Source organism: Pristis pectinata, chromosome 30, assembly GCF_009764475.1.
Source record: "Pristis pectinata isolate sPriPec2 chromosome 30, sPriPec2.1.pri, whole genome shotgun sequence".
Classification (NCBI taxonomy): domain Eukaryota; kingdom Metazoa; phylum Chordata; class Chondrichthyes; order Rhinopristiformes; family Pristidae; genus Pristis; species Pristis pectinata.
The window spans coordinates 26306215-26321575 of record NC_067434.1 but is presented as its reverse complement, the minus strand read 5'-3'; the positions used below and the strand labels follow the sequence as shown (position 1 = coordinate 26321575).

Here is a 15361-nt window from a genome sequence, read left to right as displayed (position 1 = left end):
TGAGATAGGGAAAGTTCAGGGCCAACATGTCGCTGGCAAGATCAGGGAATCCTGATTGACGAGATATAATGAGGCTCTGATCAGGAAAAAGGAGCCTTGTATCAGTTATAGGCACCTGGGATCAAGCAAATTCTTTCAGGAATAAGGGATGTAGGAGTAACTTAAGGAAAACAGGAGGGAAAAAGGGGGACATGAGATATCCTTGGCAGATAAGGTAAAGGAAGATTCTAAGAGATTCTATATTAAGAGCAAAAGGGTAACTAGGAAGAGAGTAGGTCCCCTGAAGGATCAGTATGGTCATCTGTGTGTGGAGCCAGGGGAGATGAGCAAGGCATTAATGTTTCTCGTCTGTATTTACCACAGAGAAGGTCACGGAAATTTAGGAATTCAGGGAAGTGAATAATGATGTCCTGAAACACATTAAAATTAAGAAATAGATAGTTTTGGTGGTCTTGAGGCACAAAAGTAGATAAAACCCTAGGACCTGACCAAGTGCATCCTTGTGGGAAGCAAGGGAAGAAATTGCTGAGGACATGGCATTGATTTTTGTATCTTCTTTAGCCATGGGCAAGGCATCAGAAGGCTAGAGGGTGGCTAATGTTGTGCCTTAATTTAAGAAAGGCTGCAAAGACAAGCCAGGGAACTACAAGCTGGTGAGCCTTACTTCAATGGTGGGAAGTTACGGGAGGGGATTCTGAGAGACAGGGTCTATCTGCACTTGAAAAAGGACTAATTAGGGACAGTCAGTACTGCCTTGTGTGTGGGAAATCATGTCTCAGATATTAGATTGAGTTTTTTTAGTTTGAAGTGATGACCAAGGGAATTGATGAGGGCAGGGCAGTAGACATTGTCTACACTGAATTTAGCAAGGCTTCTGATGAGGCCCCACATGGAAGACTGGTCCAAAAAATTAGATCACATGGGATCCAGGGTGAGCAAGCCAACTGGATACAAATACAGCTTGGTGGAAGGAGCCAGAGGGTGACGGTGGAGGGTTGTTTTTTCAGATTGGACAGTGACAGTGGTGTGCCACAGGGATCGGTGCTGGGTCCATTGCTGTTTGTCATGTATATTAATGATTTGGATGAGAATGTAGGTGGCATGATCAATAAGTTTGTGGATGACATCAAAATTGGTGGTGTAATGGACAGTGAAGAAGGTTGTCTAAGTTCATAACGGGATCTGGGTCAACTGGGAAAGTGGGCAAAGGAATGGCAGATGGAGTTTAACTCAGACAAAAGCAGTGATGCATTTTGGGAAGTTAAACCAGAGCAGGACTTGCAGTGAGTGGCAGGGCCCTGGGGAGTGTTGTTGAACAAAGAGACCCAGGGTTACAAGTACATAGTTCCCTGAAAGTGGTGACACAGGTAGGCAGGGTGGTGAAGGCATCATATGGCATGCTTATCATCAGAGTACAAGAGTTAGGATGTCATGTTACAGCTGTACAAGACATTGTTGAAACTGTATGGAGTACAGTTCTGGTCACCCAGCTATAGGAAGGATGTGGTTAAGCTAGAGTGGGTGCAGCAAAGATTCACAATGATGTTCCCAGGACTGGAGGGCTTACGTTATAAAGCAGAGACAGGATAGGCTGGGACTGTTTTCCCTGGAGCGAAGAAGGCTGAGGCATGATCTTAGAGGTTTATAAAATCATGAGGGGCATAGATAAGGCAGAAGGTCACTGTCTTTTTCCCAGGATAGGGAAGTATAGGTTCTTACGCAGGCATAAACAGAACATAGAAAGATTTTATGGGGACCTGAAGGGCAAGATTTTCATTCAGAGGATGGTGGAATATGGAACTAGCTGCCAGAGAAAGTGGCAGAGGCGGGTACGATTACAACGTTTAAAAGACACTCTTAAGTTTTAAGAATAAATTAGATAGATACATGGACGAGAGAGGTCTGGAGGGTTATGGACTGGGTGCAGGTAAATAGGACTAGCGGAATAAAGTTTCGGCACAGACTAAAAGGGCCAAATGGCCTGTTTTCTGTGGTGTTCCATGGTTCTATGGACAGGTACAGCCAGGAAAGGTTTAGAAGGATATGGGCCAAACACAGGCAAATGGGACTAGCTCAGGTAGGCACCTTAGTTGGCATGGACAAGTTGGGCTGAAGGGCCTGTTTCTGTGCTGTATAACTATTTTACTTCTAAGATTCCCATTCAATGTTATAAAATTCTATGGGTCTTCTGCACATGGTCGTGCCTGTGGCCTCAGTCTACAATGTGCATGCTCAGTGTTCACACACCTGTGCCCCAATCTTGGTGGATCTGGAATGGGGCGAATCTGAATAACGTAGCCACTCCAAAATGTTACCAAAACCATTGGGAGATAATAACTGGAGAAGAGCTGAGCACTAAATTGAGGAAATTTCTGCCACACAGAGACCACTGTGCTCAAAGAATATGATTAGCCTTACAGTGAATGATGAGAGTCCAGAAGAAAGTGTGCATGGCCGTGGGTGATGGTCTGGACCAAATCAGTACAGGGTGGGGCTAGAGCCCCAAGCCAATAGTGACTGAAGGAGGAGCATACAGTCGAAGGCTGAAACGCCAACTGATCTAACAGGACAGGTAGAGAGGTGGAAGGGACTAGACGTACTAAGACTAACCAATGGATTTTTGGTGGCTGTTACGGACTCAGTGAATGTCCCTTTAAGATAGAGTGTGTGTGTGTGTGTGTATTTGTGTGTGTGGCGTGCTTATGTCAATAGAAGATAAAGGACGTAATGATGTTGTTGAAGAAGTCAGGAGAGACACCAGCCTGCTAGTTTTCTCTATCGATGGATGAGAAACTATAACTGTGTCTGCCACTGAAATCCATGTATGGAAGTTGGAAGTAATCCGGTGGAGTTCACTTTGTTGCTGACCTGTAGAAGGAAACAGGTATTTGTGTGTGGACGACCACGATTCGGATGCTTTTCGGGGTGAGGAAGTCACTACTGAGTAAACACTGGAGTGTCGTTTGGGTTCCATCGTGGAACATTTGGATTTCGTATTTACTCTCTGTTTTTCTACATCTACGTCTTATCTTCTGACAACGGTGGTTGTTGAAGAAGCCCTTACTCATGTTTCACCTTATGGCTTGCGGAACCGAACTTTAAGAACCATTCCTGAACGTGGAGTTTGGGACTTTGTCACACACACACACACACACACACACACACGAAGAGTTTAGTTTTGGAGTTAATGTTCAAGGTTTAATATTTTTGAATTCTAACATACTAACATTTTTACTTTTATTTTACGTATTATCATAAGTAGTGATTAATAAAATAGTTTTTAACACTGAATCATGCTCAGTATGTTTCTTTTGTTGCTGGTTCATGACATGGCTCAGTCTTCACCCTGGAACTACTGACTCCTGAGAATACCTGGTCTACAGTGCACCATGGCCCGACTCTGCGCATCTGCTTCAGGATCAATAACATCTCTAAACATTAGGTTCTTAAAACCTGTAAAGTTTACTCACCTGGTAACAGAGGAATAGCTTGCTGCTATTGGAAGGATCCTATTCACAAGTTCCTTGACAGACATGTCCAGTGTGGGGTCAACTGTAAAGCAGCGGCTGTGCCTTCCCATCAATGGTTGGGCTGTGATATACCTTCCATCTACTCCAATCAAAATGTACAGCAGGTCTTCAACTATCATTTGTTCTTGTGTAGCAAGAGGTACAGTTCCTGATGGAAAAGAGGGGTTTGACATTGAAACAAATATAATGTGCTGAGTTTTGATAGTCATAATAGTTTGCTCCAAAAGATCTGGTACCAAAATTTTCTACAAGTTGCATGTTAAAAACAGTTGACCTGTATAAATGAACCCAGGATAAACCATAAAGGGGAATGGATTTCTAGAGTATTAGACATAAGTGAAATTCAGCAAAGTATTTTCCAAATTTAGAAAACCAGTTATTACATTTAGGTAGGCAATGCTCAGTCAGTTAGACAGAGCACACGGGAATTAGTTCAGCAGATTAAAGCTCTGCCCAAGTAGGGCATGTTTCAATCTGGAGTTGACACATCTCAGAAACTGAGTAATGTTAAGTCAGGATAGGAACAGCACACATCTTCACATTACTTACAATCCTTTTTAAATTTTAATAGTCAAATAAAGTGTTGATTAGGGAGATGTTAAACCAAGAATAAAAATCAAGTAAGATATGACTCCGCCCTGACCCTTGGATTGACAGGAAGGCAGAGCTTTAATCAAACAGTGGGAAGTGCATCCCAGAATGTTTTCTTGCCAGCACTCATCATAACAAAGGCTGACACCCTGTGTGTAGTTAATGAATATTAACACCCAAACCAAAGAATTAACTCTTGCATCACTTTTGCTGGAGGAAACAAATAAGAAAAATTCTTTTTTTTTGCGAACTGATGTTGTTACAGGACTTTAGTGAGGTGGAGTGCAACAATTATGGAGTTCTTGCAGGCTTCCTACAATTAAAATTAACCAAAGGTGCACATCCCTTCACATGCAGTATTTCACTGCAAAATTATACCAAGTTCATACGATTTTCCTTCATTGCATTAATATTTCCAAATTAAATAAGTGGTGTTTATTAAACTAAGAATAAGGACAGTATATAAAAATAATTCTATCTTCAAGTTTGACATTGAGTGGAATTTGAATCGCATTCAGTCTACCTACCGATAGAAACTACAGTTTCAGTGATGGGACTGGAGCTGTTTATGAAGTCCCCCAAAAGCGCTGGCCTCTCATATACCCATGCTGGGAAATGAGGGATAATCAGCCCCGGATTTTTTTTGCTGTGTTTGTCACGAAGGAGTTTTCGAACTACTTCAAGTGGCTAGAAATTAAAATTTACAAAGTACTTAATATATGATCCAATTTATCAAAGTACAACACTAACCAGGTAAGTGATTATGTACAGCACTTAACATAACCATAGAACATCGTAAGCATCCACAATTGACAATACTCAGCAATCTACAGTGGAGAAAGCACAATATTAATTATGTTTGAATAAAATTACATGTGCACAAAACTAGCACAAATTCATCACATCTCAATGATCTAGTTCTTTTGCATCTTTACAGTGCCATGAAAGATCCTACAAAAGGTACAAATACACTAAAGTAACTGAAGTTCATTCTCTTACCTGTTGCGCATTTGAGCTGGTAGTGACACTACCCAGCTGCTTTCGGAGTTCTTCAAGTTCCTGCAGCGAGAGCTTGGCAGTGGTTGAAGGGACATTGAATGTTGCAGCACTGCTAGCTAAGGCATTGGTAGAGTGTTCTGCTCTGTCCTTTGCATTCTGTTGCAAGTACTGCAGGGTCTATCATAAAATGGATGTTAATTTGCCTTTAAATTTGCAGTATTTAAATATCAAAAATATTTAAACTCAATTTCACACGTAATTATCAACTAACACCATGGAAGACAATTTGGCCTTATAATCTTTACAAAGCTGAAGTTCTGATATCTCTATCACTTTTCACCTAAAGCTCCTCATGCTTCCAACCCCACCCATGAACTGGAACTTGCTGGGAAACACCAGCTTCTATCCCATAGGCGTCATGAAGCATGGGACACCTGCAGAAGCACAGAATTCTGAACTTGTTGCAATTTTCCCAGCTGCATTTCCCAGTGCAGTTTAGGGGCAGAGCATAAACCCACTGCAAAACAGCTATCCTGGGAAAGCTGCACATCGAATCTATGCCAGGGATAGAGTCATACAGCAGAAACAGGCCCTTCGGCCCAACTGGTCCATGTCGACCAAGATTCTAATCTAAGCTAGTTCTGTTTGCCTGCGTTTGGCCCATAACCTTCTGAACGTTTCCTATCCATTATCTGTACAAGTGCCACACATTTAAACCCAGAGGAACTCCTGTGGGGGAGAAGAGTTAAGTGCCAGAAAATCAAAAAAAATTGCAAATGCTGGAAATCGAAAATAATAACAAACTTGCTGAGTATTTCCAGTATTTTCTGTTTTTATTGTAAAGTATTAGTTTATTTACATTTCTTGAATTAACTTTAGTAAAATGTTTTTAATTTGTACTGAATTTTAAAATTTTTCTTAAACAATTGAAAATCAAGAAGTAAACTCTTTAAAAGTGTTTCTGACCACATTCACTATCCTTGACAGCCAGCAACACACTGGGAATGTGGCTTAGCTGGCCATGGAGCTGAGTGTTTCTTATTCTGGCCCACACACATGCTGGCAAAGCAATTCTCTGTGGCAGGGCCTTGCTCATCAGGGAACAAATTGAGAAAGGCTGATCTGGGAAATAAAACTTCATACTTGCCTCATCAAACCCATTACATGGATCTGTGCAAATAGATGCCAAAACTAGAAGAAATCTGGCCAAGTACACAACTTACATGGAATTAATTAAAATCTAGAGTTTATAAAAAAAAGTTTCTTTATAGATTTGTGGAAAAACTAAAATTTTAAATGACTGGGATAAACCAGTCAACACAGCATATTGATAATTTGCTTGATTCTAACCAAGGAAAATAACTTGAACAGGTATCCCTTTCTTTGCTTAAAATTCTGTAGTACTGATTCACAAAACCTGTATTTACTTAACGTGCTGTAGTTCAGTTTCTGCAGCACCAATGCACAGATTAGACTACATTCCCAAATTCACTCTTCCTTTAAAATAAGTAATCTTGTACACATAGCAGTATCAAAACTCAAGACTATTTTGGGTAATGCAGAACACTCATGATCTGACACACTGTGCCAAGCAGTAGTGAGATCCAAGTCTGCACTGCTGCAACTTCTCCAGGACAGGGTCTTAACTGATTACGTCGTCCAAAGGAAGGCCAGGTCATTTTAAGCCCCTCCACTCATGCAACTTTTAACTGCTGCTTCAGGGCAGCATTAGAACAGGTCTAGGGGCAGTCACTTCAACATTACCCTCCTTGATTAGAGAAAGCAGGCAGAAGGCCTAAGGAGGAGAGAAAATAGTTGTAAAACAGGACGTGAAAAGATTTAATCTTACCTTGCTGTGCAATTCTGGGTCAGAATTAGAAGCAAACAGGACTGGTAATTTTTTGGCAGACTGGACAAGTATGAGGTTTTGGGGTACTTGGAAGCACATAATAAGATAGGCCTAAGTCAGCAATGGTTTCCTGAAGGGGAAATCTTGCCTGACAAACTTGTTGGAATTCTTTGAGGAAGTAACAGGCAGGATAGATAAAGGAGAGTCTGTGGATATTGTTTACTTGGATTTTCAGAAGGCCTTTGACAAGGTGCCACACATACGGCTGCTAAACAAGATAGGAGCCCATGGTATTACAGGAAGGGTATCAGCACGGATAGACGATTGGCTGACTGGCAGACGGCAACGAGTGGAAATAAAGGGGGCCTTTTCTGGTTGGCTGCCAGTGACTAGTGGTGTTCCGCAGGGGGCGGTGTTGGGTCCGCTACTTTTCATGTTTTTGTTTAAATGATCTGGATGATGGAACAGATGGCTTTGTGGCCAAGTTTGCGGATAATACAAAGATAGGCAGAGGGGCAGGTAGTGTTGAGGAAGCAGGGTGTCTGCAGAAGGACTTGGACAGGTTGGGAGAATGGGCAAAGATGTGGCAGATGGAATACAGTGTAGGGAAGTGTACGGTCATGCACTTCGGTAGAAGGAATAAAGGCATAGACTATTTTCTAAATGGGGAGCAAATTCAGAAATCGAAGGTGCAAAGGGACTTGGGAATCCTAGGGCAGGATTCCCTAAAGGTTAACTCGCAGCTTGAGTCAATAGTAAGGAAGGCAAATGCAATGTTAACATTCATTTCCAAAGGACGAGAATATAAAAGCAAGGATGTAATGCTGAGGGTTTATAAGGCATTGGTCAGACCACATTTGGAGTATCATTAACAGTCTTGGGTCCCATATCTAAGGAAGGATGTGCTAACGTTGGACAGGATCCAGAGGAGGTTTACGAGAACGATTCCGGGGATGAAAGGATTAATGTGTAAGGAACTTTTGATGGCTCTGGGTCTGTACTCACTGGAGTTCAGAAGGATGAGAGGGGATACCATTGAAACCTACTGAACGTTGAAAGGCCTGCATAGAGTGGATGTGGAGAGGATGTTTCCAGTAGTGAGAGTCTAGGACTAGAGGGCACAGCCTCAGAATAAAAGGACATTCCTCTAGAACAGAAATGAGGAGGAATTTGTTTAGCCAGAGGGTGGTGAATCTGTGGAATTCATTGCCACAGACAGCTGTGGAGGCCAAGTCATTGGGTATATTTAAAGCAGAGGTTGATAGGTTCCTGATTAGTAAGGATGTCAAAGGTTACAGGCAGGAAAATGGGGTTAAGAAGGAAAAATAAATCAGCCTTGATCAAATGGCAGAGCAGAATCGATGAGCCAAATGGCCTAATTCCACTCCTATGTGTTACAGACAAGAAATGATTGCCATCTCAAGAAAACTGAATATGTTAAAATGAAATGTCATCTACACAAATCGTCAATTGTTTTATACATATATATATATCTATATGGAATAAGGTCAACAGCACTGGTGAGGATGGCAAGTAACTACTCACTGCTTTCAGAGTCTTCTGTTATTATTTCCCATTTCTAGCATCCATTGCACTGGGCATTTTGAAAACTTATACGAGTTCTACAAATTTCAACTTGCATTTACCCAGAAGAAATACTTTGTGGTCAGAGAATAAATTTCATTTGGACTTTCCAAAATTAAATTCCACTGTTAGAAGCACAATAATTTTACAACAATCTGCCAATCTTTTAGGATGGTATAATGTCTCAAAAAAACTGATAATGTACTTTAAAACTCACCTCTTTATCTTCAGTAAGTTTTGATAACAGATAAACCAATGGATCCACATTCCGAATGTTTATCGATTTCAGTTCATCATATTTCCTGAGAAATTCCTCTGGTGTTCTAGAGAACTCAGTAATTTTTACCTGGTAAGTATAACAAATAAAATTTTAGTTTTTAATGCAGTGTATGCAAAGCCGTGTACTCTGCTCACTCTCCCTCAGTCATTTCTGCAGCCTTCTCTCCAACCACTATCAACACTGGCCTTAGCTGAAAACAGTATCCCCTTTCACCCCATCCCACCATCCTCATAAGTACTCAGCAGGACACGTTAACATAAGATTTCATCACCCATCACAGAATTGGGACTTATACAGCACAGGAGACGACCAGTTGGCCCATCATACTTTTGCTAGCACTTTGAAAGAACCCTCCATTTACTTCTCTTCTCCTTTCCCCTTCAGTTCTCTAAGTTATCCCCCCTTCATCCAACCCACCTTGTGAAAAGTTATTATCAAGTCTGCTTTTGCCAAGCTTTAGGCAGTGCATTAGAGACTTTAGCTATAATGTATTTTGAAAACAGTAAATAAAATTACTAGAGAGTATAATGGGCATGTCAGGATCCATGCTCAATGCATTACCTTTGCACTGTGGGATGATACAGTAGTTGTGACATATGGAGTTCTATTTTTTTGAAGGAGGTCAATGTACACTTCAGCTCCATCACCACCACGAACCCGAAGCAAACTGAGCAGTTCGTTAACATCGTGATGGATTCGGAATTCACTCATGATTTTTTCCTGTGAGTGAAAAGACGCAAATGTGCTGAAAAATTTAGTGAAAGGTTAAAATAATTCCAACCACAACAACAAGATCACACTTTTCAATACATCCAAATTCACTATTCAGCGGCCCTGCACTCATGAAGGCAATTCATGTTGCCTCAAAGTTGTCTAAATAAAAATAAACTTAGGAGCAGCAGATTTAATGATTTAAATAAATTGCAGTGCTCCAAATCTTTTATTTCAAGTTGGCAGTTTAAGAGCAGCTCTCCTTTAACTTGTTTTATGTGGGTTATTCGAGATGGGTGAATTTTGACAGAAAATTACTTCAAAGTGTCTAGACTTTCTGATAAGAATCAAAGAAAAATGGACAGCTTATGGAGGACTTTTCGCAGACTTAAATCCATAACATGAAACTAAATCAGACCTAATCACAACACATGAACATTTAAAAAAAATGCAGATGGAAGTCTTAAATGAAAGCAGAAAGTGCTGGAAATGCTCAGGTCAGGCAGCACCTGCAGATAAAGAAACAGCTCATGCTTTAAGTCCAAGACCCTTCATCAGAGCTAGGAAAATGAAAATAAGTTAGTTTTCAGTAGCAGAGAAACTGGGTAGAACAAAGGGAATATTAGCTAGGGCAAGATCAAATGTTAACATAGCTGTTAGATAATGGTTGTCTGTATTATACATCGTTAATAGCAAGCCCGAGGGACATGCCCAACAAGTCAGACTATACTAATAGAAAAAGGCAGAGCCAGTTCTGATGAAGGGTCTCAGACCTGAAAGATTAAACTATTTCTCTCTTCACAGATGCTGTCCAACTTGCTAAGTACTTCCAGCATTTTCTGTTTCTTTCACCTCCATATCACATGACCAGCATAAAATTTTTCAACTTGAATTTACACAAGTTGTTCAGTAGCAGAAAAGTAAAACAATGGTTTAGAGAATAAAGAAAAATATTACTGGTGACAATTGCGGAAAGGAAATTACAGCATCTAAAAATGTTCACTAAGCTGGAACTAAACATTCCCAATCCACTCTATCCTATTCCATAGAACACTAAAGCACAGAAAACAGGCCATTTGGCCCTTCTAGTCTGTGCCGAAACTTTATTCTGCTAGTTCCACTGACCTGCACCCAGTCCACAACTCTCCAGACCTCTTCCATCCATGTATCTATCCAATTTATTCTTAACACTTAAAGAGTGAGCCTGCATTTACCACATCAGATGGCAGCCTGTTCCACACTCCCACCACTCTGAGTGAAGAAGTTCCCCCTAAACTTTTTCCCTTTCACCCTAAAGCCATGTCCTCTCGTACTTATTTCTCCTAAACTAGGTGGATAGAGCCTACTCACATTAACTCTGTCTATACCCCTCAATTTTGTAAACCTCCATCAAATCTCCCCTCATTCTTCTACGCTCCAAGGAATAAAGTCCTAACCTGTTCAATCTTTCCCTGTAACTCAACTCCTGAAGACCTGGCAACATTCTAGTAAATCTTCTCTGCACTCTTTCAATCTTACTGATATCCTTCCTATAGTTGGGTGACCAGAACAGCACACAATACTCCAAATTTGGCCTCACCAATGTTTTATACAACCTCACCATAACATCCCAACCCCTATACTCAATACTTTGATTTAAGAATGCCAGGATGCCAAAAGCCTTCTTTACAACCGTCTACCTGCGACGTCACTTTCAGGGAATTATGTATCTGAACTCCCAGATCCCTTTGTTCCTCCACACTCCTCAGTGCCCTACCATTTACTGTGTATGTCCTACCTTGATTTGTCCTTCCAAAATGCAACATCTCACACTTGTCTGCATTAAATTCCATCTGCCATTTTCTGGCCCATTTTTCCAGATGGTCCCAATCCCTCTGCAAGCTTTGAAAGCCTTCCTCGCTGTCCACTACACCTCCAATCTTAGTGTCATCAGAAAACTTGCTGATCCAATTTACCACATTATCATCTAGATCATTGATATAGACAACAAACAACAATGGTCCCAGCACAGATCCCTGAGGCACACCACTAGTCACAGGCCTCCAGTCTGAGAAACAATCATCCACTACCACTGTCTGTCTTCTCCCACACAGCCAATTTCAAATCCAGTTTACAACCTTTCCATGGATACCTAGTGTCTGAACTAACCTCCCATGTGGGACCTTGTCAAAGGCCTTACTAAAGTCCATGTAGACAACATCCACAGCCTTTCCTTCATCTACTTTCTTGGTAACCTCCTCAAAAAAAACTCTACAAGATTCGTTAAACATAATCTACCACACACAAAGCCATGCTGACTACCCTTAATCAGCCCTTGGCTGTCCAAATACTTCTGTATCTGATCTCTCAGAACACCTTCCAATAATTTACCTACTACTGATGTCAGGCTCACTGGCCTGTAATTACCTGGTTTACTTTTAAGAGTCTTTTTTAAACAATGGAACAACATGAGCTGCCCTCCAGTCCTCTGGCACCACACCTGTGGCTAAGGACATTTTAAACACATCTGCCAGATCCCCTGCAATTTCTACACTAGTCTCTCTCAAGGTCCAAGGAAATATCTTATCATGCCCAGGGGTTTTATCTACCTTTATTCGTTGTAAGGAAGCAAGCACCTCCTCCTCTTTAATCTCTATATGTTCCATGACCCTACTGCTCGTTTCCCTTCCTTCTATATACACTATGCCAGCTTCCTGAGTAAATACTGATGCAATAAAACTGTTCAAGATCTCCCCCACCTCCTGAGGCTCCACACATAGACGACCACTCTGATCTTCTAGGAGACCAATTTTGTCCCTTACTATCCTTTTACTCTTCATATACTTCGGGGTTACCTTCACATTATCTGCCAAAGCAACCTCATGTCTTCTTTTTGCCTTCCTGATTTCCTTTTTTCGTATTTTCTTACATTTTCTATACTCTTCAAGTACCTCATTTGTTCCTAGTTGCCTGTACCTGCTGTACACCTCTTTTTCTTAATCAGATCACCAATATCCCTCGAAAACCAAGATTCCCTATGCCTGTTAACTTCGTCTTTAATCATGGCAGGAACATGCAAACTCTGCACTCTCAAAATTTCACCTTTGAATGCCTTCCACTTACTGAACACATCCTTGCCAGAAAACAACTTATCCCAATCCACTCTTCCTAGATCCTTTCTCATTGCCACAAAATTGGCCTTTCTCCAATTTAGAACCTCAACTCGAGGACCAGACCTATCCTTATCCATAATTAACTTGAAACTAATGTCATTATGGTCACTGGACCCAAAATGCTCACCTACACATACTTGTCACCTGACCTGTCTGGTTCCCTAATAGGAGATCAAGTATTGCATTCTCTCTCGTTGGTACCTCTATATACTGATTTAGAAAACCTTCCTGAACACACTTGACAAATTCCAAGCCATCCAGCCCTTTCACAGTGTGGGAGTCCCAGTCAATACGTGGAAAGTTAAAATCCCCTACTATTACAACTTTCTGTTTCTTACATTGGTCTGCTATCTCAAGAGATTTGTTCGTCCAATTCTCTCTGACTATTGGGTGGTCTATAATACAACCCTATTAGTGTGGCCACACCTTTCCTGTTCCTCAGCTCCACCCATACGGCATCCATAAACGAGTCGTCAGGGCTGTCCTGTCTATGCAGCTGTGATATGTTCCCTGACCAGTAATGCCACTCCTCCCCCTTTCATCCCTTCCCCTCTATCACATCTGAAACAACAGAACCCCAGAACATTAAGCTGCCAGTCCTGCCTCTCCTGCAACCAAGTCTCACTAATAGCAATAATGTCGTAATCCCACGTGCCAATCCACACCCTAAGCTCATCTGCCTTACCTACAATACTCCTTGCATTGAAATAGATGCACCTGAGAACATTTCTATCACATACAAACCTTTGATTTCTGTCTATACCTGCAGTCCTTGCATGACCTTTATCCTCCTCCACCTCACTATTTGCTCTAACACTCTGGTTCCCCTCCCCCTGCATATCTAGTTTAAACCCCCCAGAGCAGCACTAGCAAACCTACCTATCTGCAAATATGTTAGTCCCCCTCCAGTTCAGGTGCAAACTGTCCTGTCGGAACAGGTCCCACCTTCCCTGGAAGGAAGCCCAATTGTCCAGAAACATGAAGCCCTCCCTCCTGCACCATCTCCTTAGCCATGTATTTAGCTGCATTATCTTCCTATTTCTAGCCTCACTAGCTAGTGGCACAGGTATCAATCCTGAGATTGCAACCTTGGAGGTCCTGTCCTTCAACTTTGCACCTAATTCTCTAAACTCTTTGCAGGACCTCCTCCTCCTTCCTATCCACGTCATTGGTCCCTACATGGACCACGACATCTAGCTGCTCACCCTCCCTCCAGAGAGGATTGAGAACTCAATCCGAGATATTGCAGAACCTGGCACCAGGGAGGCAACAAACCATCTGGGATTCTCGATCTCTCCCACAGAATCTCCTATCTGTCCCCCATCACTACTGCTCTCCTCTTTTCCCTCCCTCCTTTCTGAGCTGAGGGTACAGTATCTGTGCCAGAGACATGACCACTACAACTTGTCCCTGGTAGGTCATCCCCACCAGCAGTATTCAAAACGGTATACTTATTGTTGATGGGAATGGCCACAGGGGCGCTTTGCTCTGTCTATACCCTTTCCTGACAGTCACCCAGCTACCTGCCTCATGACTTTTAGGGGTGACCATCTCCCTGAAAGATATTCATTAAGCATATCAGTAACTACAAACTAGTAATGAGCACGGGAAATTGCTTACAAGTAGAAATTAGCTTAAAGTCAAGTGCATTTCATAGGGAAATAGAAAACTTCCCAAATTTTCACGGAGACATTTTATTTTGGAATCAGATAAACAATCACCCATTATAGTCCATATTTGGGTAACATTGGAAAGAATTATGCCTGTTAGAATTCTGTAACACATTTCAGAATTAAAGCAAAAAGGGCTAAATATTTTTATAATAATCAGTTAGTTACACTAATATTATAGTACCTCATGCAGTTTTCTAAATATTCTAGTTTTAACCAATTAAACTACATGTAACATATAAAAATTAAACATGCACCGTTGATATGAGTAATTTTGACATTATTGCTTCATTACACATTTATCCCGAGGTAGGTTCGCCTCAGTGACCCGGTCCATGGGGTTTGGACTGGAATGCAAAACATGTTATACACCGAGGTGATGGGCATCAGCAGGGAACCACAGGTGCGTTTATTCAAACGTTGGGGAACAGTTTTGCTCCAATATCAAGTTTATTTCTCCCCCCATCCGGCCCAGACCTTCCACGACCCCCCGACCGCTGCCTTCCCGCGGCACTGTCCCTCCCCTCACGGCCACTGACCCCCGGCCCCAGGGGATGGAGGCCCGCCGGGGGCTCGGAGCCCGGCCCGGCCCGGCCCGCTGGGGGCTCGGTGCGCTGTGCCGCGCCGCGGGTCCAGGCCGGCGGCCGCCCTCGGTGTGCAGGCGGGGCGGCGCCCGGACCCTTTACCCCGGCGCCCACCGTCCTGACGTGGCGCCGGATTCAGGCGGTTCCCCTCGGCCGCTCCCGCTCCCCGATCCCCGCCCCAGTTACCGGCCGCTGGCGGGAAGGCCCGACCCCTCTCGCCGCCGCTCCTCTCCCGCCCGCTGACGCCCCGTTTCCGTCGAGGCCAAAACAAAGCGTGCGCCGCCCTGCAGCGGCTCCGGGAAACCCGAGACTCCCTCACTCGGTTCCGCCTCGCTCCTTCAGACAAAGGGGCGGCCGGTGATCGGCGGGCGTTAGGACCGCGGCGGAGGGCAGGAATCCACCGCCCGTGCG

The 15361-nt window shown here is 42.7% G+C and overlaps 1 protein-coding gene across 2 annotated transcripts in view; it reads right to left on the bottom strand.

Moving 5' to 3' along the window:
• The window catches only part of tubgcp2 (tubulin, gamma complex associated protein 2), a 44550-nt gene extending 29194 nt beyond the window's left edge, over positions 1-15356 (bottom strand). The window contains exons 1-6 of one of the 2 annotated variants that reach the window (XM_052041621.1): positions 15137-15356; positions 9395-9553; positions 8771-8899; positions 5121-5297; positions 4649-4808; positions 3471-3678 (exon numbers count right to left, since the gene is read on the bottom strand). In XM_052041621.1, the coding sequence (XP_051897581.1) occupies positions 3471-3678; positions 4649-4808; positions 5121-5297; positions 8771-8899; positions 9395-9544 (824 nt within the window). In that variant the 5' untranslated portion in view covers positions 9545-9553; positions 15137-15356. Of the gene's footprint in view, positions 1-3470; positions 3679-4648; positions 4809-5120; positions 5298-8770; positions 8900-9394; positions 9554-14661; positions 15110-15136 lie in introns of those variants that run through there. The other variant, XM_052041620.1, reaches the window with a different exon arrangement.
• Between the last annotated feature and the right edge of the window lie 5 nt (positions 15357-15361).